Source organism: Vigna unguiculata, chromosome 2 (assembly GCF_037176805.1).
Source record: "Vigna unguiculata cultivar grain cowpea cultivar isolate G323 ecotype 2 chromosome 2, ASM3717680v1, whole genome shotgun sequence".
Lineage (NCBI taxonomy): Eukaryota > Viridiplantae > Streptophyta > Magnoliopsida > Fabales > Fabaceae > Vigna > Vigna unguiculata.
In genome coordinates this window covers 29,463,145-29,489,583 of record NC_140793.1, presented here as the reverse complement: position 1 = coordinate 29,489,583, position 26,439 = coordinate 29,463,145, and the positions used below count along the sequence as shown (strand labels likewise).

At 32.7% G+C, this 26,439-nt stretch overlaps 6 protein-coding genes across 7 annotated transcripts; 2 read left to right on the top strand and 4 right to left on the bottom strand.

The window, feature by feature from the left end:
• Positions 1–836: 836 nt before the first annotated feature.
• LOC114172998 (putative receptor-like protein kinase At3g47110) lies at positions 837–2,924 on the bottom strand. Of its 2 annotated transcripts, XM_028057181.2 has the most exons (3): positions 1,874–2,924; positions 1,412–1,783; positions 837–1,113 (listed from the first exon to the last, which is right to left on the bottom strand). In XM_028057181.2, exons 1-3 carry the CDS (start codon positions 2,922–2,924, stop codon positions 1,100–1,102), a joined length of 1,437 nt encoding a protein of 478 aa, XP_027912982.2. In that variant the 3' UTR covers positions 837–1,099. The 2 variants fall into 2 exon arrangements, with proteins under 2 accessions (XP_027912982.2, XP_085526109.1); XM_085669983.1 differs by having other exon boundaries at positions 837–1,783.
• Positions 2,925–3,024: 100 nt separating this feature from the next.
• LOC146888504 (putative LRR receptor-like serine/threonine-protein kinase At3g47570) lies at positions 3,025–4,560 on the bottom strand. The gene has a single exon (XM_085669984.1). It carries the CDS (start codon positions 4,558–4,560, stop codon positions 3,025–3,027), a length of 1,536 nt encoding a protein of 511 aa, XP_085526110.1.
• Positions 4,561–9,828: 5,268 nt separating this feature from the next.
• LOC114174042 (protein NUCLEAR FUSION DEFECTIVE 4-like) lies at positions 9,829–14,807 on the top strand. The gene is made up of 3 exons (XM_028058783.2): positions 9,829–10,345; positions 12,818–13,749; positions 13,907–14,807. The coding sequence occupies exons 1-3, from the start codon at positions 10,037–10,039 to the stop codon at positions 14,388–14,390; spliced, it is 1,725 nt and encodes a 574-aa protein (XP_027914584.2). The 5' UTR covers positions 9,829–10,036; the 3' UTR covers positions 14,391–14,807.
• A 2,706-nt stretch (positions 14,808–17,513) lies between these two features.
• Positions 17,514–20,879, bottom strand: LOC114173279 (Protein kinase superfamily protein). Its single transcript, XM_028057563.2, has 5 exons — positions 20,407–20,879; positions 19,316–19,451; positions 18,844–18,977; positions 18,609–18,732; positions 17,514–18,114 (listed from the first exon to the last, which is right to left on the bottom strand). Exons 1-5 carry the CDS (start codon positions 20,821–20,823, stop codon positions 17,663–17,665), a joined length of 1,263 nt encoding a protein of 420 aa, XP_027913364.2. The 5' UTR covers positions 20,824–20,879; the 3' UTR covers positions 17,514–17,662.
• A 2,011-nt stretch (positions 20,880–22,890) lies between these two features.
• On the bottom strand, positions 22,891–23,528 carry LOC114173282 (uncharacterized). Its single transcript, XM_028057567.2, has one exon. It carries the CDS (start codon positions 23,347–23,349, stop codon positions 23,005–23,007), a length of 345 nt encoding a protein of 114 aa, XP_027913368.2. The 5' UTR covers positions 23,350–23,528; the 3' UTR covers positions 22,891–23,004.
• Positions 23,529–24,726: 1,198 nt separating this feature from the next.
• On the top strand, positions 24,727–25,850 carry LOC114173281 (uncharacterized). The gene has a single exon (XM_028057566.2). The coding sequence runs from the start codon at positions 24,960–24,962 to the stop codon at positions 25,665–25,667; it is 708 nt and encodes a 235-aa protein (XP_027913367.1). The 5' UTR covers positions 24,727–24,959; the 3' UTR covers positions 25,668–25,850.
• The last annotated feature ends 589 nt before the right edge of the window (positions 25,851–26,439 follow it).

Below are 26,439 nucleotides of genomic sequence, written 5' to 3'. Positions count from 1 at the left end.
CAGATGAAAAGCATTCATTAACTGAATTTAACAGAGAAAACTCTCAAAGAACTATAAGAGATTGGTGTTTCAACTACCCTAGTTGCATAATATTCAGAGCTCACAGGGTTACAAAAGTAAGTGGTTTTGAAATGACACTAAATTAGTTTGGGCGTTATGAGTACAGAAATAGTTATGTTCAGTTCGAGTAACATACAACAAAACTTGAAGTACATCGAAACACCTGATGATATAGAACATAGTGCTCATATTAGATAATAAAAGTACCTGCTGCTCCGCCAAAAACTACGTTTAATGTGAAACCACTAAAAGTAAATTTAAAAAAGTGATGAATGGGTAGAAAATGGGATTTGATCTCTGCAATGTTTCATAGTCTATATTTTCAGTCACATTTGCTGATTTGTCCCAAACAGACAGACAATCACTGGATTAAATTGTTTGATTATTGTATGAATCCTATAAAAGTTGTTTCTGAATTCCTTTATTGTTTCTACAAACTACAAGTACCACTCTTTGGATAGATCGAAAGGTCTCTGCATATATGTTTGACATATTTTTTCTTGTTATCTTAAAATTTTAACATGATTTTACACAAGATCTTGGAATCGGAAATGTGAAATCCCTTTCAATAGAGAGATTGTCTGTGCAAAGAATATACAATCAGTGCATCAACTAGAATAAGTTTGTAGTCTACTTTGTACTCTGTGTATGCTCATTAATTTGCTTATTTCACATGACTTTTTATTTTTCGACCATCATCAATTTCACATCTAATAAACCTTAAGTTAAACAGAATTCTCTGGTACATAGCTCCTTGATATTAAAAAAAAAGTACATGGACTGCAAAAAATAATACTAAAATTGACCAAATCATGTGAAATAAGAGTATAGAAAGCACAAGTCCATTACTTGATAGATTATTACATACATTAGCATAGGATAGACAACTTTGAAGGATGGATTGACGAATTCATATGAGCAGATACAACAACAAAAACCTTATCCCAAGAGCTGGGTAAAATATAATTAAGTAGTAAACCACATTGCAAACACATCAGTTTCTGAAATAGCCGTGACTTTTGACCTCAGCTTTGATTATTCAAGTGTTGACACCTGAAATTTGACAAGAAGCTGGTTAGCTTCATAGTTTTGGAATTTTGAAATACAGAGAGAAACAACAGAAAATGAAATTGTAACTTTATGAGCAATTAATAGGGCATGAGCTGAAGCCAGCAACATATGCAATTAAGAATATAGAACTCTCAATTTTACTATACTGTTAAGTTTGAAAAGGAAAACTTAATCTGTGGGGAAATAATTTGTAATGGAGTGGCAAAAGCCACAAGATGATGTATCTATATTTGTTCTCAAGTATTATGGGGAGAATGAAGTCATTTTCCATTTGTCTTACCAGATAGAAGAAAGAGTCTCTTGATTTTATTTAGCTCTCTAGTGACATCCACTATATTCATTCTTTCGTTTGGGGACTCTAGTGAACAAGCAAGTCCAATTCTAATGACTGAAATGAAGTGCTTTTCAATGGTTGTAGTAAGGTTCTGAGTGTTTTCTTCTTCTATTGTTGCTTGTTCTGGTTTTGCTACAAGTGACGGGTCCAAAATCTGCAAAACATTATTAGGAAATGAATTTTTCACAAAACTATGCAAATTTTGACCACCCTCAAAAGTTTCATCTGTGGGTCTCCTTCCTGTAAACATTTCCAACATAAGAATTCCAAAGCTGTACATGTCCCCGTGCGTAGACACCTCAGAACCCACTCCATACTCTGACATGTATAGCAAAACTTTGATTAGTAAATAAGTTCTTAACAAAAGGCAAGACATAAAAAAATTCTATTAAAAAGTTTACATAATACCTGGGGGAGCATAGCCAACCGTCCCTTTTATTCCAGTTGAAGTTGCTTGCTTAGAAGTGGTGCTATTAATGTTTAGAAGTCTTGCTATTCCAAAATCACCAACATGAGCAACCATGTCATCATCAAGCAAGACATTGCTAGGCTTCAAGTCACAGTGAATGATTGATTGCTCATATTCATGATGAAGATAATGTAATGCAGAAGCAATATCAATCATGATATTTAATCTTTGATCAAGGCTCAATGTTCTTGAATGCTCTGTATTTAATGTTCTAGGATGCAGCCATTGCTCCAAGCTTCCATTTCTCATGTACTCAAAAACTAGAGCTTTGAAGTCTTGACCTTTGTAATCTGTGCTAGAACAACATGTCAAAATCTTAACAAGATTTCGATGCCTAACATTTTTAAGTGCATTGCATTCAACAATGAAACTCTTGTGAGCTCCTTTTCTTTGAAGGTTTAGGACCTTTATGGCAACGACTTTGTCTTCTAAATCAAGAGTTCCTCTGTAGACAGAGCTAAAATTCCCAGATCCTATCAAGTTTGTAGTTGAGAAACCATTAGTTCCGTTGTGCAAACTTTGGAATGAAACTTTAGCTAGTTGGTCAATTCTCGGTGAATCCAGCGATGGTTTCTTATTTCCTTTCCTCATCCGGCAGATTGTTAACATAACTGACAGTATGAGAAGAAAAACAACTGCACTAACTATGATTGCATACAACCTAAACATGTGGTGTTTCTCAAGTTTCTTAGCTTTGACAGGACATGGTGGTAGATGCAGTTCTGAAATACCTCCACAGAGCTTACTATTTCCAGCTACACCTAATGCACTTGCATTTCGAAAGACACCTTCAGTTGGTATCTCACCGTCCAACATATTAAAAGATACATTGAAATATTCTAAGAAATGAATGTTCTGCAGAGAGTTAGGAATTGATCCGGACAAGTGGTTTTGTGACATGTCTAAAACTCGAAGGCTTTTTAGTGATGCCAAAGAAGATGGTATGATTCCTTGTAAGGAATTTCCTTCCAAATAGAGGTACTCCAACATTATGCATTCCCCGATAGTGCTAGGAATGTGACCAGACAAATAGTTGTTAGACAGAGATAGAAAATCGACGTGTTTTAGGTTGCCCACTTCTTCTGGTATGCTACCACTCAGAGTTTTCTGTCAAATCAAGAAAGTTTGTTAGAGATGACAGATTGAAAATCTCAATGGGTATGGTTCCTGTGAGGTTGTTTTGATATAGATCCAATTCTTGTAACTTTTGACAGTTTCCTATATTCGGAGGAATATTTCCTTGTAACATATTTTGCTCCAAACCTAGAAAAAACAATTGACTGAGGTTGCCTATGAACGCTCCTATTTGCCCTGACAGATAGTTTGAACCCAACGACAACTTTTGCATTTTCTGAAACTTCCCAAAAGTTGTTGGGATAATTCCACTAATGCTGTTTTGTTCTATCATCAAGAGATTTAAGCCAATTAAATTTCCTAAGGATGCAGGAATTTCTCCTGATATGCGATTGCCTCCTAAATATAGTTGAGTGAGTTGGGTGGATAAATTGCCCATGGAATTTGGCAAATGACCTCCAAAATTATTGGCAGACAGACCCAAAATCTGCAACTTACTGCAGTTTGTCAAGGATTTTAAAAATTCTAAATCGTTAATTGAATTGTTCCCTAAATTGTTTTTTTCCAAAGAAAGGAAAGATAGATATTGTAGCTTCCCCAAACTGGGAACTTGTCCGGTGAAATAGTTTCTAGAGATCTGAAGCCTTGAAAGCATAGATGCATTAGTGATGGAAACCGGAATTGGACCTGAAACTTCATTGCCACCAATTGTAAATGTCCGGAGATTAGGTAGAGTGTGGAACATACTGGGAGGAAGAGAGCCATTGAATTGATTTATTGATGCGTCAATTTCAGTGAGACATGACATATTGTAGAAACAATAAGGAAATGGTCCAGCCAAGTTGTTGAGACTCACATATACAAATGCCAAGCTTTTGAGACTGCATATCTGTAGAGGAATATCTCCTTCTAAATTGTTAATAATGACGGAGAGATAAATCAGGGATGAAACATTCCCTATGAATGGTGAGATTCCTCCTGTTAACCTGTTCTTCCCAACATTTAAACTTTGAAGTTTTTGAAGTGAGCCAATTTGGATTGGTATTTTGCCAATCAAATTGTTTCCAAACAAGTATAAGATTGTGAGATGAGCGCAACCTGTCAAGTTTGTAGGGATTTCTCCTACAAATGAGTTATTTCCCAGATAGAGTTTCTGCAGTCGTGACAATCGTCCAACTTCTTGTGGGATTTCCCCATAGAAGTTGTTGTTCATGATGCTGAAGTTTGTCATGTATGAGAGATTTCCAATGTGAGGAGATAAGAATCCCTTCAATTGGTGTCCTTCTAAATTCAACTCTGTAACTCTTTGAAGCTTGGAATTGCATGTGATTCCATACCATTGACAAAAGTGAATAGAAGTATTCCATGAGAGTAAGATTCCAAAGGGGTCCGTGGATATGGCTTCTTTGAACTTAAGTAGTGAGAAATGATCAGAATTATTTGGTAATGCATAAGCCATAATGTTTGGGGTAAATGGTACTACTGAGTTTAACGCAAAGAGAGAAAACAGATAGACATGTAATGAAAGTAAGAAATGAGAAAAATAGTTCATTTTGGGCAAGACTTGATGACCGATAGATGGTGATACTCTTCAGAAGATTCAATGACTTAGGAGATGTGAGCTGGGTAACACCCTATCAACACTGGCACGTGGAACATGCAGATTCAATGACTTAGAAACAGTAGTTCTGATTTACTGTATATAGAAGCCCATGTTTTCTTACTACACTCCATATGCAAGGTAAAAAGTTAAAATTGTCATCCTCTTCTTCCCTCCTACTCCTCATCTCCTCTTTCACAACACTTCCATACTTTTCTTCACCTCCACCCCATCTTCTTTATCACCTCCACCTCCACTCCATCTTCTCCCACCTCCATCTCTGTCTTCACCTTCACCCCATCTTCTCCTTCCACCTCTACCCTCAAAAATATTCACAAGTGTTCACTAAAACAAATGAAAAAGGTAATAATAATATGAAGTCTAAGGAAGAAGATAGGAATCAACGATCAAAGACATGCAATATAAGTTTAAGACTTCACAATTCGTATGCATTTCAGATTTTACAATGTGTAATGAAAGTTTACATTTTGAACTATACTGTAATTACAGATTATACAATTCAGAATGTAAAAATTTGCATTACGAATTACGAATTGCATAATGTGAAATATAATTTTATATTACGGATAGTACAATCTAGAATATATATATGGATCGAAAAATCTAAAGTTAAAATTATTGTGTAGATATAATTGAAATTTAAAAAGATGGAGGTGTAAGAAGAAAACATGGGAGCTATATTATTTTTGTTGAACCTTTATCTGAATCCTTATCTGAATGGACATTAGAATTCATAGCATTCTTATTTGTTTAGTCATTATGATTGATTTTAAATGCACATTATCATTTGGTTGGTCACCTAAACATTGTGTGATTATGTTGAGGTGTTTTTAGTTTTGTGCAATACTTCTTGATAAGGTTAGCCGTGATGAATCTCAGAAGAAGCATAGGAAGTCTTGGATCCCATTTTTTTTATATATAAATTAATGTCTAATTTTAAATATATATTTTTTTTAACTTGAATATATTTAATACCTAAAATATTGTATAGATCTGTATAAAGATAAATATATTGATTAGGGATGGCAACGGGGCGGGGACGGGTTTCACTATGCCATACCCATCCTCGTAAAAATAATTATCCCTATACCCATTTCTAAACCCAACGGATATCAAAGTTTTATTCCATCCCCACCGGGTAACGGGTATAATATCGTATCCATACCCGTACCCGTTTCCTTACTACTTCAATATTAATTTTTATAAAATAATAAAAAATTACGATAAAGGAAACATAATATTATCAAATATTCAATATTAGGAGGATGGTTGTTTCTTGATATCAAATACTTTGAAATAAATTATAATTGTTTACATTTTAGGTTGGAATGCCAAATAAAATTTCATGAGAACTAAAACATTTATTAAATTTGCAAAATGCAAACATTAATGAAACCTAGTTGATAAAATTTAAAAATATTTTTAAAAAAATTTAAAGGAAAACAAATATTCAAATTAAAATATATTTTAAATGTTTATTTACTTCAATTTTTTAAATTCTAATTAATCTATTTTTTTATATACTAATAAAAAATGATAATACATCACTTAATCAAAATGACGCAAATAACAAATAATAAACATAATAAAACAAATTTAACATGATTATTTTATCTTTTGAACTCCAATATATGTTGGATGGTGATAAAAAAATATTCATGGCAATTACATTAAATTTTGATATTGTAGTAAATAAAAGTTATTTATACAATTATAGTAAAAAATTACAGTATGATTGATATAATGAGTTAAAAAATAAAAATAATTAGATAAAATATACTGAAATAGTATTCTACATGATGAAAATAAACAACAAATAAAAATATTAAAAAATTAACGAATGTATGTCTTAGAAACAATTTGAGAAACTATTGAAAGAAATCACACAAAGGAAAACAAATGTATAATTAAGGGTATGATAAGATGAAAAATACCTTAGACATCTAAGAACACTTTTCAAATATCAACATATATACTCAATGGTTGAAAAATAATTGTTTTAGCGAAACAAAAGAGTTTTTCAAATGAAACAAAAATTAATAAAAATAAGTAAAGTATTTTTTTATATTACCTAGTAAATGAAAGATTTAGGCTATTAAACACTTAAATTGAGAGTATTGGACATACTCATGTGAAAGGAAAATATATAATAAATAAAAATATTAAAAAATAATAGAAATATTCAAATATGAGACATAAAAAATTTTAATTGACATACATCATTTTAACATGATTACATAAATGTTATGATAAGATGAAAAATATATTGAAGATGCGAATAAGTTTCATGACAAACCAAATAATTAGAAGAAATAAAAAATTGAGAAATAAATAAATAAATATATATATATGGTTACTTAATTAATTGTAAATATTTTAATAATTTAAATGATGATGGAGATATGGCGGAGACGAGTATTATGGCAGGGATATGTACATATCCATAACCATCCCCATACCCAATTGAAAAAGTTAGGGATTTCTCATACCCATATCCATACCCAGTCAATGCGGGAATTCCCCGTCAAAACGGGAACGAGTTCGGACAATATCCACGAAAACGGATTTATTTGCCATCTCTAATTTTGATATCTTAAAATATTTAATGAAAATCCGCACCGAAGACTATTACTTATTAGTCTTACAAATACTTCCTAATTTATTAATTTGTTTAACCTTCAGTTTAAACTGTATCCATTTTTATCTATGTAGTACAATGACTCACGCTAATAGAGTTAAAAGTTTTTTTTTTTTTTGTTATTGGATTCCATGACATACGTACTGTATATAATATAAATTCTTTAAATGGATAGTCTCCATGCACCCATTTTCCCCATCACACATTAATTGCATATGGCTAATTGAAAAGGAAAGTTTCAAGGATATGAGAGTGGAATGAAATTAGATTCTATAGTTAATAAATATTTGTATAGGAATATAGGTCTGATAAATTTCGTTAGCTGTCAATATCTAAAATTTGTATAATTCAAAATTAATAATAATTTATATCAATTTTTACAGAATAAATATGCTAAATTATACATACATGCATTTATTGAGATTTGTTATAAGACAATTATACATTTCTAAAGGTTAACTAATTGGTTGAGGAATATATTTGTAGACAATTGTCATGTATTATTAGTTTTATTTATATATAAAAAAGGAGTAGGTGGTTGTGCATATTTTAATTGTCATTTTATAAATATGTATGTTATGTATAAATGTTTTGCATTGGTGTATTCGAATTTAATGAATTCACATGCATTGTTTTTCTTAAAATGGACTTAATTATAGTTATGATAATAAATATTAAAAGCCGAAAAGTATGTTGATGGGACACTAATAATTCACAATGAAGAATGATTAGAAATTTTAAGTTTCATTTAATTAAGAGAATATTACTTACTAAGAGACTTAACAAAATAAATAATAATAAAGAATTAAATGATAAATGGATTAAAAATTTATAAAAGAAGGGATTAACGATAATGTGTTCACAATCTATACTTTTTATTTTTCATTAAAAAAAGAGAAAAATAGTTGATGGAACAAATTATTCCTCTTAATAATTTAACTCTTTTAAAAATCTTAATTAGTAATTTGATAATATGTCATTTACTTTGTCATATTGGGTTAATAATAATGAAGTAACATTTTTTTTTGTTGTTTCTTTGATGCACTCAGTTTTGAGAGTCATTATATCATTTTAAAATTAATATTGAAAGAACACAGTGTTACTTTTAAAATCTTGAACTGCATCCATCGACTCATCATAAGACAGAAGAGAATCCGACAGTCAAAACAAACAACCAAGAGTCAAACACTTCCATCCATAGCTGTTAGTTAAACTTTCTATAAACGAACAAATGAATATGTTTTCTTTGTTGCTATAGCCAGAAAAGGAAACCTTATAAAACCAAAATATATATAAATGTGATTTCTTTGTGATTAAGGTAACGTTTGGCAGAAAAGGAAATAACATATATGGAGTGAGAAACTGATTCTCTTGTGATTCATAAAATTTAATTCATTGGCTGTAAGACATCACATATATACGTTCTCACTTTCAACATGTAGAATGCAATGTTAATATATTTCACTAGGTGAAATTACAATATGAAATCCATTTCTGTCTTTTTTATTTTATTTTGCGGAAATTCTTTTTATATAATTTTTCGGAATTTTTATGTTTAACTTGTGCTATATATTGTATATTGTATATTTTATTTTTCTTGAAGATGTTATAAAAAAACTTATCTAAATATATTTTCAATATATGTTAATATTATTTTAGAAATCAAAATTGTTTGAGACAAAATTGAAATTTAAGAAAACTAAAACCCAATATATATTATACATAAAAAATTAAAATTATAATTAAAAATGGTTAGGATTCAAGTATGAGTCTAAATCTCAATAGAAATAAAAAAATTGAACACGAGATGAAGATCCATAAAGCTATTGTTTTTAAATTATTTTGTTGGAAGTAGTGTGGTTTTGACTTATATATCATTGGTATTGTGTCTTTCCTATAAATTCTTTCTTTTTGAAAGATTTATAAATAAGTCAATAATTAGTCTTGGTGACAAGCTCATATGAGCGTAAGGGATAATATAATCCTTACGTCGAAAGCTTTCCTAATAAAAACTTTCAAGTAAAGATTTTTTGTTAAAATAACCTTCCAAAAATTATCAAAAACTTAAAATTATTTAAAAAAGTTATGATCCATGACAAACTACTATGATAAAAATATAAAGTGGATTGATTATATTTATTTTTGCTTTTAAAGTACAAATACTTCAATATTTGTTAAATAATTTTATATATATATATTCTCTTCTATTCAAAAATTTGAACGATACCCGTGTTGATACACCTATTCGCTGAATTTGGATATTCTTCAGACGAATTGAAATATTTTTTTTTTTTGTATTTTTCAATTAAACATTTCTACGACTTTATTTGTTGTAAGTATCTATATCATTATGAAAAAAAAAAACATTCTTATAACTATTTTAAATAATATTTTTAGTTATAAATTCTATCGTTTAATAAAATAAATAATTGTAATAAATATGTAACTACTTAAAAAAATAACTACACAATTGTTCTATTAAAAACAACCCTCACCTATATGTCTATTATAAATCATTCTTATTAAATTGCTTACCTTCTATAAATTATATCTAGAACGAACTATTTGAGTGAAGAAGAGCAGTTAGTAGGAGAAAATTAATTAATTAATTAATTAATTAACTAACTGTCTGTGTTTTGTATATGTGTTTACAGGGAGTTGGAAAAGGGATTTAGTTTGTGTGTTGATGGTTATTTGTGTGGCCGAGCGGTTCCTCTATAAGGGAGCAATTGAACGCAAACAGAGACACAGTCTTACGTTGTGACGACGATGACCGGACAATCTAGGAAGTGGATGGTTCTGGTGGCGACCATCTGGATTCAGGCCTTCACCGGCACAAACTTCGACTTCTCCGACTATTCCTCTTCCCTCAAATCCCTTCTCAACATCTCTCAGATCAAACTCAACTACCTCGCAACCGCCAACGACATGGGCAAGGTCTTCGGTTGGTCCTCCGGCCTCGCCCTCTCTCGTCTCCCGCTCTCCGTCGTCATCTTCATCGCCTCCGCCATGGGACTCCTCGGCTACGGCCTACAGTGGCTCGCCATCAAAAACTTCATCGCCTTGCCTTATTACCTGGTTTTCTCTTCTTCCCTCATCTTCATGCATACGACAAATATTCTTCTATTTTTTCTTTCCTTTCATCCACATTAGTATAACCTAATGTCTGTGTGTTACTTTACCTTACTCAAGCTTAACTAGGGTTAAATATCTAGAGCCAAATATTTTCTTGCCAATAATGTAATGTAATTTTAGTACATTCCTACTTTTCATTAGACTTCCCGTTAAAAAAAAAACCAATATTTCTTTTTTGTTTTTCCCAATTGGTAAAAGAAAAAATTACTTCTATATATACCTATTATTCAAAATAAAATATTTATCTACATAATACTATTTATTGATTAGGGTCAGAGTTCGACTTTTAAGAAATCAAACTTTCGTTTCTAACTTGATTTTCGTTTTTTCTCTCAAACTAAATTATTTTTTTTGCTTTCTTCTCAAAATTTACTTTCGTTTTTATATAAACTATTAAACTAAATTAATTAATATTAATTGAATGATTAATATATTTTTTATTATTAATAAATTTGTTTATCTACTTTGTTTTTGTTATTTACTGTTTTTTTTTTAATTTTGAATTGATGCTTCTTATTTTAATAAATAATATTTACGTTTTTAATATTTCTTTAAATTTGAGTTATTTCTATGTTGAGAAGATAATGGTTATCATATTGAAAATGTTCCATAGATCTTTACAGTATCAAATTAAATTATTAATTTAAATTGTATCTTAAATTTCCAATTTTTATTTTCAAAGAATCTTTTTTGTAAGAACTTAAAATGTTATATTTTTCAAAAATACTACGGTGCTTAAAAGTAATAATTGTAACACGTCATCTTATTAAAAACACACCACATCTTAATTTAATTACATAATTAAATTAAGAATATTTAATTCATTAAAATACTTGTATACATTCTTTATTATTTTACTTCCGTGAAATATTTACAAATATCATTAGAACCAAGCTAAATCTATTTATTGGATTTTTAAAACATTTATTACACTTAAAAAATATATATCCTACATCAATTGATTACTAGAAACAAAATCTTACAATAAATTTAATCTCTTATGTATATCTTACATAATTAAGTTAATAAATAGATTTAACTATAAACACAATGAATTATTAATTTAAATCAATACTTAAATTTCTAACTTATATTATCAAGTAACTTGATATTTTTTTTAATAGAATCTCAATACTAATTTTATTTAAAAATTTACTTAAAAAATTATAAAAATAAATTTCAAATAACATTAATATTGTAAACTATTAACTAATTTAAGTATTATAATTTTAAACTTTAAAATTTCTGAAACCTTATTTTCAAAAAATTAAGTAAAAGAATTCAGTTTTTAAGAATGAAGAATTTGGTTATAAATATGGTGAGTAATATGCTACCTAGAATCTTTTTTGGCAATACATAAGAAAAAAAAATATTTTGAAAACGTATTTTTTAGCAGTCAAAAAAAAAAAAAATCTTTGAATTCTTAGCATGGAGAGAGTTATGGCCTTGACTGACAAGTAGCACTTGGTTATGGATGATGGCCTTGTGGTGCACACCTTCCTTACGTACATTACATACACTTCATTAATTCTTCTCATACCACCAACCCTTCACTTTTCTATCTTCTATCAATTTTTTCTCTTTTTTCACACATCACAATAATTTGTGGTCCACTCCTTTCTTGTCTTTTACTAATAAGTTCTAACCATTATCATCATTAACCCATTTTAATGAACTAGTAACTTAGACAATAAAAATTAACAAAACTTGTTGAAGGGTACCAGGAATCTGCTTCGGCGATTTTTATCACTACAGTACACAACACTACACTCCATTCCCAAGGACAGGTCTAATAAAAATTGTAGTTTTGGCTAGTTTTGAAAGGTTCCTCATAGATTTGAATGGACTTCAAAAAGAAGAGCTTTCAACGGACCATATATTTCTTTCGGAAAAGGACAGAAGCTGTCATATTTTCCTCCGTGAATCTTTTATATTTATCGTCCTGTTATGTTTAGTTGTGTTTTGTGGTCGTGTTTTCCAAACACGTCTCATTTCACAACTTCTCAACTGTAACTGCTGGTCCCAATGGCCAAAACTCCAAACCGTACCCATTTGACGTGGTTCTTTTCTGCACGCCACTTCGTCTGCATGTACCACACACCAGAAAAGATTACAAAAATTATGCTTTTACAGTCTCTTTCTCCTATACAATGATAACGATTTTATATAACTTTATGATAATAAAACTTTTTACTCGTATCTATATTGTTATACTACTAAAATAAGATTATCAAATACTCGTATACAAGATCAAGGGTGTGAAAATATGATTGTGGAACATACATAACGAGAAATTAAAACAACTTTTGAAATTTTCTTTAACCAAACTATTGTAAAGTTGTGATGATTAATACAGAAAGTTGCTTATGTTGATTTTCAGTCAGGTTAATTAGCTTTTTGTTTTGTGTGTGGCAGTTCTTTCTTCTGAGTTTGTTGAGTGGCTGCAGCATCTGTTGGTTCAACACAGTGTGTTTTGTTCTCTGCATTAGGAATTTTCCAGTGAACAGACCCCTTGCATTGTCACTCACAGTGAGTTTCAATGGTGTGAGTGCTGCACTCTACACACTTGCGGCCAATTCAATAGACCCTTCATCGGATTCACTCTACCTTCTCTTGAACGCCCTTGTGCCTCTTCTCACTTCTCTTGCAGCACTAATCCCAATTCTTCTTCAACCTCCTTTAGACTCTCTCTCAAGATCTGCAGATGCTGCTCGCAGAAACTCAGTGATATTTCTAATACTCAACTTCCTCGCCATCTTCACTGGCATTTACCTCCTCCTCTTTGCCTCATCAACTTCTGATGAAGCCACCTCGAGGCTCTACTTTGGTGGGGCCATTTTTCTCCTCATATCCCCACTATGCATCCCTGGTACCATCTATGCTCGAGATTGGTTTCACAATGCCATCAATTCCAGCTTTCAGATGGAAGGCTCTGGCTTCCTTCTTGTTCATGTTGATGATCTTGAGCTTCACAAGGAACTCCTCACCAGTACTCTCAACCTCAGCAATGGAGAAGATCACGGCCTGTTGGGTGAGAAGGGATCAGTGCATGGAAGTCAGAGGGCAAAAGCCAGTGGCATGGGCTGTGACAAGGTGCTTGCTCAGGATCAGTTGGCAATTCTAGGAGAAGAGCACACCGCTGCAGAGGTTGTCCGGAGGGTGGATTTCTGGCTCTATTATATTGCATACTTCTGTGGTGGCACAATTGGTCTTGTCTATAGCAACAATCTGGGACAGATAGCTCAATCTTTAGGCCTGAGTTCAAGTATATCTACCCTTGTCACATTATACTCATCATTTTCTTTCTTTGGTCGATTGCTTTCGGCTGTACCAGACTACATTCGAAAGTAAGTGTTTTCTCACCATTATCTATCATGTTTTGGTGAACTCTTTCTCTTAATACATATTTTGTTAGCATTCTCTTTATTAAGGAGTGAATCTTGTTTTGTAATATAAGTTTGTAGCAGTTATGATGATATAGTATTTTTTTTTTCCAAAATGCAGCAAGTTCTACTTTGCAAGAACCGGATGGCTAGCCATTGGGCTTTTTCCAACCCCAGTTGCATTTATATTGCTTGCTGTATCAGACAGTGCAGCTGCACTTAAAGTTAGCACTGCACTGATTGGTCTGAGTTCTGGTTTCATCTTCGCAGCAGCAGTGGCAGTTACATCGGAACTATTTGGACCCAACAGTGTGAGTGTCAATCACAATATTCTCATAACGAACATTCCAATTGGGTCTCTTCTGTATGGTTTTCTGGCTGCAGCGATCTACGATGCCAATGCTTACTCAGTCACAGGTGACTTTATGGGTGACACACTGGTGTGCATGGGAAGGAAGTGCTACTTCTGGACATTTGTGTGGTGGGGAGCTATGTCTGTCTTAGGACTAGCTTCTAGTGTGCTCTTGTTCTTGAGAACCAAACACGCCTATGATCATTTTGAGAGACATCGTTCGAGGATTTGGGCGCAGTCGCTTGTATCTTAGCATATGACACCGCAGAAAGGTGGAAATCATAGAATTGTTGATGCTAAATCCTTTTGGTGCCTTTTGGTTAAAGGGTTTTGGTGCACTCTGTGATTAACACCAATTCAGTCACTGTCAGTAACTTCATTTAGCTGACCCAGCCTAGTGGTGATTGTGTTTTGGAAGTTCATAGCACCCTTGGGGGCATAATTATGTTCTTGCATAGTTCCTCTGATACGCCAACTACTAATGATTGAAGAATTGAAACAAAGACAGACTCTTCAAACCATACAAGTACCTGTGACTTTTCCTTCTGACTTGATTATCAGAAAGTATATATAGCTTCCTTTTTAAGCCTACTGTAATATATGTACAGGTAGGTAAAAAGTCTACTGTAACATCATAATCATATATAGAATATGGTCTTCCAATCCACAACGCGGATAAAGTGATACAGGAAATTATAATCACCAAAACAAAATCTAAAATTGACAAGCATTAAATTTGTTTTGTTACTGTTGTCTGAATAACAGAAGCAGATAAGACAATGATAGAAAGAAAAATATTACACCTCAATGATAGTTACAAAACTTATCTTCTTTTATGCATAGGAATAGTCTCTCATATGCCAACGCCATCTTTGTTGCCGTAAACATAGAAATTGCATATTCACGGCATGCATTTCCCCTCCTTGCAAGGCTTACCTTTCCTTCCTTCACCACTGCTTCAAGTGACTCCATTAGGGATTCCACGTTGGGAGAGAACATAAAGCCAAATTCATCATCCACCACAACACTACCTTTGATGCTAGGAAACCTTGATGCCAAAAGGGGTTTCCCACTCATCATGGCTTCCATCAGAGTAAGATCAAGCCCTTGTGGTCTAAGTGTGGGATTGACAAAAATGTCAATGGCATTGTAGAATGCTCGTAGCATGGAAGGACTCATGGATCCAAGAACAAGAACTTGCTTTCCTAAATCCCTATATCGATTCTCCCATGGTCCTGAGCCAGCTACAATCAAATACACATTAGGGTGTTTTGTTATTAGCCTAGAGTATGCTTCATGAACGAGAGGGTGGCCTTTGTCCTTAACCAATCTTCCAGCGACACCAAGCACTAAACTAGCATTGTTGGGAATGCCAATTTTGATTCTAAATTCCTTTCCCAATTCCACATCTTCTCTGAAGTCACCCTCATCAACTCCATTGAGAATCACATGCACTCTTCTGCTGGGGATTTGGTACACATCTCTTAACATCTCACCACAACTATCACTGATAGCAACATGGTGTGCATAGTTTCTGAAGAACCTTATCTCATTTAGAATCTTAGGGAGAACCCCGTATAAGCCTTTGTCAAAATCCGGGGATCTTGGTTCATCAGCTGTACGAGCTAAGTCTTGGAAAAGGCTAGATTGCAAACTCTCAAGTGCTATGCCATGCCATGAAACTGCAAGGTTTGGAAGGTCGCGAGCGAGCCAATGAGGAAGTGCTACACTTTCTGAGTGAACAACATCGAAGGGTTCTTTCTGGTTTTGTTCCAGAAACTGTTCCCATGCTTTGTTGTAGCGCCACTTTCCTGGCTCCCCTTCATGGCAATGGATGAAGGGCGAAGAGGGTGCATTAACATCGTCTTGGTGATTGGTTGTGTCTGAAGAAAAGGTTGAAGAGGTTTCTTCTAGTGGAGGAGAGGTAAATATATGAACCTTGTGGCCCCGCTGAGCAAGAGCAGTGTGAAGTGTGTATGCATGGCGCTCCATGCCACCAGGAGTCGTTCCAATAGGCCATTTTCTAGAGAAGACAGCGATTTTAAGAGGTACAGGTGAAGGGTTCTGTTCCAGAAAGGGGAGTTTGTTCCAAGCGAATTCGGCTAAAAGAAGATCACCAGACCAAGTTTTGGAGAGGGTGGTGCATGTGGTGGGTGTGTGGAGGAGGAAAAATGCTGGTATGGTGAAGAGGACAAGGAAGAAAAGGGTGACACAGAAAGTAAATTTAGAAGGGGAACTGGACTTCTTGGATTTGTTGTTGAAGGCCATTTGTTAAAGGAATTCTGAAAATTTGTACATAGATTTTGTTTTTGTGTTTTGAATTTTGTAGTCTATGAGGTGGAAGGCAGGAATTATCTATGGGGTGGGGGAGGTAGGCATGCAATGAACCTTTTAGTTAGATTTTACTCTAATTGCATTTCTCACGCCCCTTTTGAGGGAAAAAAGTGGATTCATGTGGCTGAGGTTTCGTAGGTTTCTGAATCAGAAACTTTATTTAACATCCACACTCACGCCAGAATGGACTTGAGAGAAATTTAAAGTCATTATTAACATGCTGAATTCCTGGTTAAGTTTTATCTTATGTAGAAAGAAGGAAACCACAAGTTTGGTTAATTACAAATCTACAACTTGTTCTTCTAGTAATTTAGAATTTTGCATGTTCTGATGCCACACAAACTGAAGCAGAGTAGGTAGCTTAAGAAATTCGCACATTAATTTTTCAACATCACTTGAATAGCATATCCTAGTAAAAGAATAGGGTGGATCCTGTTTCATAGAAGTTATTACACTCACAAAATTATTATGCAAATAGCATTTTATTTGGTAATTTTAACTTTCTATCACTATTACTCAATCAACTCTGTAAAAAAGCTTATTTTTATAATAGATTTGTCACATGTACTTCCTGGGGAACCGCTGAGCCTGATGGGGTTATTGCAATTTGCGTACATAATTTGGTCCCTTCTCTCCATTTTTGGAATATATTAATGCTAGTCAAATCATGTGACGTAATTGTAGGATTTGTCCAGTCCCAGTTGAAAATTCCTGGCTTGGTGGTTTTCCTTCTCAAGCATTGAATATAACTTCGAGTACATAACATTTACATGCTCTTGGAATCTCCCTTGATCTGTAAATCACATGGAAAGTCTTTAACTTGAAGAAATATGTTACGTTCTTACTTCTCTTGTTAAACCAGACATGGTCTTTAGTGACAACTTTTTTATCAGAACATGTCTTAACGATATTAAGATTTAAGATTAATTTTCTTGTATTCGTAAGATTTTCTTTAGTTGATAACTACAGTTAACAAGCATGTTGTCAGTTGACTTAAAAAGCTAGCTGATTTTCCTTTGGATGGGTTGAGAAGAAATCTGAATTGTCAAAGGAAGATTTTAATAATGTACACTCAATATATATTGCATTTATGTTTTATACATTTAGTTACATATATATGTAGGGTGGCTTGATAATTACTCTTACACCACATGATACTTCATTAAGAACCAATCTTCTGAAAGGTAGCAATCAAGTTTTTTTGCTGAGAACTGGTGATGGTTGCTTGTGGTTTGCACCAGCTCTAGTGTTCACATTCATCTTACTATTGTTGGAGACTTTATTCCTAGTAGATTTTTGTGACACTGGCCAGTGTCCACTGGTAACAGCCATGTCCTTGTAGTGTTGCAAGGCTTCAAGAGTTTCAACAATCATTGGCATTCTTGGTCTGTCTTTAGGATTCAAACTTATGCATTGCAGTGCCAAACGGGCAATTTCCTTTGCACCCTTCACAGAATATTGGCCTGCAAGCCTTGGATCCACAATGTACCTCAACCTCCTACTGCTACTCAAGTAAGGTTTTGACCAATCTACAAGGTTTTGCTCAGTCTTTGGTCTTGTTTTGTCCGTTGCTCTTCTTCCTGTCAGCAGTTCCAGCAGGACTACCCCAAAACTGTAGACATCACTTTTGGTTGTTAAATGCCCTGTACAGAATCATATTCTGCATTAAAATCTGCAAACTGTATACCAAATTTCATGACAAACTATTACATGGTTGGTTCCACATGGTTTGACCAATCTCCACAACAAACTTAGTTCTCATTACCAAAAAGTACCCGGTCAAACACTATAATTAACCGTTAGAGAACGCATATCAACTAGAAATAAGTCAAATTCACAATATAGAAGTGGATGCAAATCTCATCTTACAAGTCAGTTTTGTATAACTGAGTTAGATTTAAAATCCATATTGTTGAAAGTGATGAACATCTAATATGGAGATTGTCAACATTTTAAATTTTCCCAAAGGAATTATCAACACAGCATATGGAGATTGGTCATGATTGTAGATCATATAATAACATAATAATTTCTACCCAATTGGCAGCAGTTATTAGTTGAAATTCCACTTATTTTCTCCTTATGGAAGTAACAAACATGCCAGAAAATAGGTACACATTAGATTTGCTAACCCTACCTGTTGAGATGTATTCTGGGGCTGCATATCCATAAGTGCCCATGACTCTGGTTGAAACATGTGTGTTTGATCCCTCTGGCCCCATTTTTGCAAGTCCAAAATCTGACAATTTTGCTGTGAACTCCTATTATAAACAGAAGCAGATGATGCATAAAAACTCATTGGATTTAGTTTCTTGTGTTATTTTACAGTTTTAATCAATAACAAAGAGAATGATTGGTAATTGATTACGTACTGAATCAAGCAAAACATTGGAAGTCTTGAAGTCTCTATAAATGACTGGTTTCTCAGCTCCATGCAAAAAGGAAAGGCCTTTAGCAGCACCTATTGCAATTTTTAATCTTGTTCCCCATGGAAGTGATGTTAGCCCTGCAATTACTCATTGTTTGTTTAATGTTTTCAGATACAAAATTCTACTTTCTAAAATTTCTCTGTTACCTCAACACAATTGCAAGTGTTTGTCCTATGAACACATTTCTGTTTTCTGAAAAATTGTCTCTTCAGCATAAGAACAGAGAGAACTTGAAGAAGAGATTAAGAAAACTTCTCCCAGTTGTTTCTGTAGTTTTGTTTTTGAAATACTTTAACAATTTTCAAAAGTTAACAGAATTTGCATGATAAATTGATTGTTGAGTAAATTGTTTTAGAAAACATAAAATAGTAAGAAGTGAAAATCAACAAAGTTAAAAAAGGATTTTGATGCATACTTCTGAAGAGGTGATTCTCCAAACTTCCACGTGGCATGAATTCATAGACAAGTAATCGTTCTTCATCTTCACAACAATATCCAATCAACTTAACCAAATTGGGGTGTCTTAGCTGCCCAAGAAAAATCACTTCTGCCTGCAATCCAAATCAATTATTCAATTTGCTCATTGTAGTTTTTCATTTATAAGTGGTTCATTCACCAAATTTCAACATAAAAATAAATACAAAACATTTCAATCCTTTTCACTATTGATGAAATTGGATAAATTAAAAATAAAAACAAAGAACTTAATAAAGTTGCACCATATATTTCCCCATGCATTTCTGACATCTAATTGGATAATTCTTGTTTCTTTACTCTGGTTTTTCTCAAATATAATAAATAATGGTCTTTGTAAACTATTACATTAATATACTATTTTCTTTAACTTTTCTTGTACTGTAAGGGATTGACTTGCATCCATCCTTCCAAGAATCTAAATAATAAAATATGAACACAAAAATGATATAATAATAATGCAGGACAATACTAAAGTCTTGTAAGTTAGTACAAAATTCCCTGACTTTTCTCTTTGGATGCCCAATCAAATGAGTTGATGAAGGATTTAGTCAACCCCCACTAGTTTCATCACACTCATTCCTAAAAATGAATAGCCAAGATTCTGATTCCAACAACTACACCAAAACTAAACGACCCTGATAATGACTTGTAAATTTAATTACATGAATTTATTAAAGGTTTCTTTTTTCCTCAAGCAAGTTACTTAAAATCGAAAGAAAAGATGAAACACCACTTGTAATCGTAGAGTGATGATAAACTATCATGCCATAATTAGATTTAGTCTATCTCCCAAATTTTGATATTGAAATTTAAGAATGAACGAATATAATTTTTTTATAAATCACGTTTCAAGTTGATGTTTATTTACACTGTTTGACACATTTCAACTCAAATGATAATCTAGAATGTCTTCTAACAAATCTGAAAAAAGTAACGTTGATAGATTAAGAATTTAAGAGTACTATCTTAATTCACATTTAAAATAATTTAAAGATGAAAATGTATGAGACGAAAGGTGATACTACTCACTAGCCATTCACGGTGTCCTTGCAAGCCTTCAATGTCAAGAAGCTTGACAGCAACAGGTTGTGCCTTCAAACCGAGTCTGAGATGATCATCTACGTAGCCCTTATGCACAGTTCCAAACCCTCCTTCTCCCAGCAAGAAGTTGCTGCTGAAATTCTGCGTTATGGCACGCAACTCACTCAGCTGAAAATCAAACAAATCCGACCCAAAAGACTGTGCAAGATCCTCATTGATTCGCACAGACGAAGAACGACTGAGATCAGAGAAGGAGAGTCTCCTGAACGATGGCAAAGGAGCAATGTTCTTTGACAAGTCAGAACGTGAAGGCTTGCACCTGCTGAAGTTCTTGAAAACCGTTTGGTCCTCTGTGGAGCAGCAATTTGCAGTGAAGGGTCTCCATGCCTTTGATGGTTCCTTCATTTCCTAAAGTTATAAGGTCTTGTGAGAAAGAATTGTGCTCTTCTGCAAAATATAAGTACCAAGAATATTGTACAATATATGGTAAAGTTTTCCTACATTTGATGGAGACTTGGGAAAAGATATTCTTTCTTCAACTGCTCTCTAACCACTCTGGTAATTTTTGGAGACATTATTATATGTTTTCATATGTTTGTTTACTTATGTATACCTTGTTTTGTTCTCTATTTTGTCATCTATGTAGTGTCTTCATGCACAATACACCAATGTCTTTTTGTACGTAACATTACTATAGGTCCACGACACACACCTTTCACATAAACATATACATATACATATGTATATGTATATGTATGTATTTATTAATTCAGTTATTTCAGGACTGACATGAACACTGATATTTATGCTGTTTGACAGTATGAAAAGTTTTACAGATATTTTGTATAAATGAGTGTATTATAGAAGAAGTTATCGAGTATAATAAGATTGTATGTAGTGAAAGTTACTAATTTTAGAGTGAAGTTGTTACTGTAATCATGGCCAGGTGGCGTAAGGATACATTTAATTATAGTGTATAATAATTCAGATAGGATAGAAGCTTATCTGTTCCATGAGGAGAATATTATGGTTTGATGCATAATTAATGTTAACAGGTGTGATTAAGAAAAGTTAATGAATGTGATTGAATAGAGTATATGTGTGTGGTAATGATTTGGTAACCTAAGTAACGTATAAATGAGAACAGTGACGAAGGGAATGATAGCATCAATTTGTGTCTTGATTCGGAAATACAAGAATTAATGTGAAGAGGAGCAGTTGCAGGTTGAAGTGCTGGATAAGGTATTCGACAAGGTGGTCCAAAAAGTCAATATTATAATGAACACAAAACTAGGTAGTGAATGAGGTATACACATTACGTACAATTTCAACAACCAGATAAAAAGTTAAACCAGTCCAATGTTAATTTTGTCAAACTTTGAAAACTTGGTCATGTCATGGCAATATCATTTGAATCACTTTCATCCTAAAATCACTTTCAATGTTGCTTCATATAGCTTCTAGTGTGTGTATTCAATTAATCACAAAATCAGTTTAAAATTGTTAGAAATAAACTTAACTCATTCTTACAAAATCGGCTTGTAGGGTAAAATTTGCATCTCACTTATATATTCTGAATTGGCTTTATATATTCTGAATTGACTTATCTCTAATCGATGTGGGACTTCCAACAAAAGTTGAAAGAAATCAAATGTGATGATTTTGTATGCAACCAGATGTATTATGTAAGTTATGTATGTTTCTGTATATAATTAAGGAAGTGGGTTTGTTAGTGCTGTTTATATAAATTTAACATGTGGATTTGTTTCTAAAACTTTTATTAAAATATTAGTGTTATTCTATCTTTTGTTAATTATTCTGCTAAGTTACTAATAATTTATCTTTTGCTTTTTAACTTTTCTTTTTCTTTGTGTTAGATTTTCTTTATTTCTAATCATTATCCAAACCAAATTGGACGTAGATTTGTCACAGCAATGTGTTGCATTTTTTTTTTTCATAACGTGGAATATAGTTAATATAACATGCTATAACACAAGGAGAAGTTTACATGTTCATAATGTTCTTTCTTTTTATATTTTTCCAAACAAAAATTGAGTGTTAACTAAAATATCACGTGTCTCCTTTCTTTTCCTTTTTTCATTATTTTATGTATAACCATTATTTAAATTTTAATAGTCTCGTTTTAATAATTATAAAGAAAAAGAAAAATTCAAAAATAAACAAAAGCCAATGTATACTTTTGATGTTAAAATACAATCAATGTATACATTTGAATAACACTAATTAAAACAAAAATGTTTCAAATTCAAAAGAGAGAAATTCTTTAACCTTTCATACTTTCACCAGGGAATATTTATAAAAGTCTAATTTCATTTCTTCATGCATATAGACACTTCTCTTGAAAAAGTCAAATACAAGTCTTTGGTGGACAAGGTCAACAGCCATATCTTCTTGAATAGTTCCTTTACAATACCAATCTGATCCATAACTTCAAGCTAAAGAAATCAGAAATTATTAAATGATACAATTTCAATTAGAAAAAAAAAATACATTGACTAAAAGGACCACCCAATACTATGAAACATATATACAATAATCTCTCAAAATGAATCCACCCAAAACCAATCAAGAAACAAAATCACAAGTATTTGATTCTTTTTGGGGTTCATTAAGAACTGGTTTGAATGCAGAAAGATCAATTTTTGCTGATTCCTGCTTCACCCATTGGACAACCCTCTCTGCTTCTCTGTTAACCTTTTCTTCCTCTTCCAGAGCTTTCTTGAACCTCTTTTCTTGTTCTTTCACAGAAAACGTGCTTCTGTCAGATAGCATCTCATCGTTCTTTCCCCAATGAACGTCTTCTGAACTCAACACTTCTTTCTTTCTGCCATTCCCACCAACAACACTCTTCTTGGTGGAAGAGAAGCAAAAGCAACATGCTGATCCTCCTTCGTACTCTGACTCCATCATCAAGTTCTGGGGATCACAAAAACCAACCCTTCTAGTTTGTTGAATAAGTAATTAAAATGATTGAAGAATGTGAAAAATTGTGGAGTTGTTGAGATGAGGTGTTATTTGAAGAAAAGGAAAGAGAGATTAATATGAATGTGTTGGTTTTGGTTGAGATGTTGGGACCCATTTGAAGCAATTTGATTGAAATTGTTAACATTGAATGAGGTGGTGATGTGTTTATGTCAAAGATTCTATATGCCATGTGGGAACTCTCATTTCATTTTTTTTATTTTATTTTAATTTTCTTTGAAAGGTAATAGGAGATGGTGATGGAGACCTAAACAAAAATTACATTCCTTATGAAGACAACAAGAGTCAGTACAGTTAAAAGATATTTCAGCCAAATCAACATTCACCATTGATTGAATTCAATATATTAAAATGATAATTAGTTAAAAATTACAGTAAACTAATATATTAATTTAAATTTTTAAAATTTAATAGTTCTTGAATAGTACTCTTTGAATGGAATGGGATCACTTTAAATTTTAAATAACAATTAATGATATTTAGAAAAATAATATGATTAAGAATATTAGAAGAAAATATTTAGAATATTAAAGTAAAGGCACCTTTAAAAAAAACAATAAGGTTGATATTTAATTTGACAATATTTTTAAATTTTTTCGAATAATTGTTTTAATTTTATGGTATAGATATTTCTAAATGTAGTAAATTGTGATATACTCACTATAATTCTACTTTTATTCTCCATCACTATTTCTATTTTTTTATAACTCTAATTATATCCACTCTAATTCTATATTTCCTTTTACTTCCTTTTTTATTTCTTATTATATGTAATATTTTATCTATATCTTTATTTTACCAAAGAATAAATTACCATTAATTTCAAAATTCCATTTTTTTTAAATAAATTACATTTTTTCACCATGATAAATACTACATTACATTTTTTATCTCAAAAAAGTCTACATACTAAAGATTAATGTATTTCGCACTTTAATTACTAATATAGAAATGTATTTGAAGTAGGCGTTTTCCTCTTCAGTTGAATTCCTATTTATTAAATTTAAAATTTTAGGAATTTTATTAAATTTAAAATTTTAGGAAATGGAACAAAATTTTTGGTTGAAGAAGTAAAACTGTACAATAATTTTATTAAATATATCATCAATTATAAAATGAAACTGCAGATCAAGATAGAAAATAATACCAACAATTTCAATTAAATCATAACTCATCAAATTAACCACATCTCAATCAACTCTTGAATGTCTCATTATAACTGTAATTAACATAAATCTTTTCTAATTTCAATACTGTGAGAAGTAAAATGAGATAAAAAAAAAAAAAGTTATGGCGTCCAGAAGAAAATATACCACGTGTCCGTATCTACAGGCACTACGTGAAGTAGTGGGTCCCAAAAATGCGCGCGTGGACCCCACTCTCCAAAACGGCGCAATTAGCCGTTGGCAACCGAACCTCGTCACGCTCTTGTTGCTGTTCTCTTCTTCCTCTTTTCCATTCACACACACTTTTCACAACAACACTCACTCACCTTAAGCAACACAAACAAACCACAGTGCATTCCCGACAAAACAACAATGGTGGGTTTCTACGACTTCTCCGACACCGACAACGAGTCCGCCATAGAAGAAATTATCTCACAGGCCCAAGATGCATGCGTTTTGGACCAACTCTCCGCCATCAACTGCGCCGGAATCACCAACTCCGTCCTCCCTTCCCACCTCGAAACCCGTTTCCGCAACCTCAAATCCTTTCCACCGACCAAAGCTCGCACATTTCCAACCCCCACTTCAAGAAACGAGCCAAGTTTCAATTTTTCGTCCTCCAAACAGAATCCAGATTCTGGGTACACTTCTTCGCATGACAAAAAGGGAGTGGAAGAAAAAGCCAAAGATGAGTCTGTTTCTTCGCCCCCTTTTACACCTTCTTCCTCTGAGGAAAGTTCCATGTCTTCCATTTTCAAACCGGCGCAAAAGAACGGTTCCAAACAGCACTCTCCTTTGAGGTCTTCCGGTTCCCCTTCTCCTTCGCCTCCTCGGAGGAGGGGTTGCCTGTGGTGCTCTCCCAAGAAGAAGGAGCAGAAGAAGAAAGGTAAGGAGAATTGGGGTGACGAGATTTTGTCTTCATTGGGAAGCTTCTCCATGAAGGAACAGCAGAAGATACTGAAGAAGGCGATGAAGGAAGAAGAAAAGGTTAGCCGCGAGGCTGAAAAGATCGTGCAGTGGGCCAAGCAAGCATCTTCAAGAATGAAAGCTTCTGACATTGATGATGAACTCACCGATTAAAGCATTGAATGTTGGGGTCTCTATGTCACTTTACTCTTCTGATGTTCAGATAAAAGAAAAGCAAAAATTGTATTTGTTGTCTTGTTTTTTTGGGGACAGTGGGTCTGTTAATTTCATTTTGCATATTGTCCCAATATTGCGTTTGTTATACTTTGCATCAATATAAAGATTTTACTTAGTTTATGGATTGCCTCGTTTGGCTGTATTGAGTTTATACAACTGATAATAGATATGGTTTTTTGCAATTTTATTTCGATTTGGTGTAGTTGTTGTATTTTAGATGTTATATTACTCTAATCGTGGTTTTACTATAGTTTGCCGGTTGGTAATATGTCGCAATTAAATGGTCTTCTTTGTTCCAATTTGATTTTTGTTTTGGACTTCAATCTGTGATGTGTCAAGGTTATATGATTAATCATAAGCATAATTTAGTTTTCTGAGTCGTTATAAACTTTAAAATACATATTTCACTGATTTTCAATTTTGTTTGTGGGTAGGAGGACTTCAATTATGCACAATTGTTTTTAATACTGTCCTTACAATATACATGAAAAATAATTGTCACGAATAGAAATAAAAGTATAATATTATGGTCCTCTCATGACACTCTTAACTTTATTTTATTTATTTATTTCATACATGTTCAGGGCAAAGATAACCCTTTAAGGAACTTATCTTGCAAGATAACAAAGATAACGTTTAAGGAATTTATGTTGTAAGCTAACACGGTGTGTGAAATCCAGTTTATTTGAATCTATGATTCTAGTCTTGT

Excerpts from the sequence above, each read along its gene's own strand:
- LOC114173282 (XM_028057567.2), bottom strand. The coding sequence starts at position 23,349 with ATGATGGAGTCAGAGTACGAAGGAGGATCAGCATGTTGCTTTTGCTTC.
- LOC146888504 (XM_085669984.1), bottom strand. The coding sequence starts at position 4,560 with ATGAACTATTTTTCTCATTTCTTACTTTCATTACATGTCTATCTGTTT.
- LOC114172998 (XM_085669983.1), bottom strand. The coding sequence starts at position 2,924 with ATGTTGGAGTACCTCTATTTGGAAGGAAATTCCTTACAAGGAATCATA. Across the intron at positions 1,784-1,873 it reads GGTTGGCTATGCTCCCCCAG|AGTATGGAGTGGGTTCTGAG; the intron begins GTATTATGTAAA and ends TATACATGTCAG.
- LOC114174042 (XM_028058783.2), top strand. The coding sequence starts at position 10,037 with ATGACCGGACAATCTAGGAAGTGGATGGTTCTGGTGGCGACCATCTGG. Across the intron at positions 10,346-12,817 it reads TCGCCTTGCCTTATTACCTG|TTCTTTCTTCTGAGTTTGTT; the intron begins GTTTTCTCTTCT and ends TGTGTGTGGCAG. Across the intron at positions 13,750-13,906 it reads GTACCAGACTACATTCGAAA|CAAGTTCTACTTTGCAAGAA; the intron begins GTAAGTGTTTTC and ends TCCAAAATGCAG.
- LOC114173279 (XM_028057563.2), bottom strand. The coding sequence starts at position 20,823 with ATGAAGGAACCATCAAAGGCATGGAGACCCTTCACTGCAAATTGCTGC. Across the intron at positions 19,452-20,406 it reads AAGGACACCGTGAATGGCTA|GCAGAAGTGATTTTTCTTGG; the intron begins GTGAGTAGTATC and ends TTTGGATTGCAG. Across the intron at positions 18,115-18,608 it reads CCCAGAATACATCTCAACAG|GGCATTTAACAACCAAAAGT; the intron begins GTAGGGTTAGCA and ends GATTCTGTACAG.
- LOC114173281 (XM_028057566.2), top strand. The coding sequence starts at position 24,960 with ATGGTGGGTTTCTACGACTTCTCCGACACCGACAACGAGTCCGCCATA.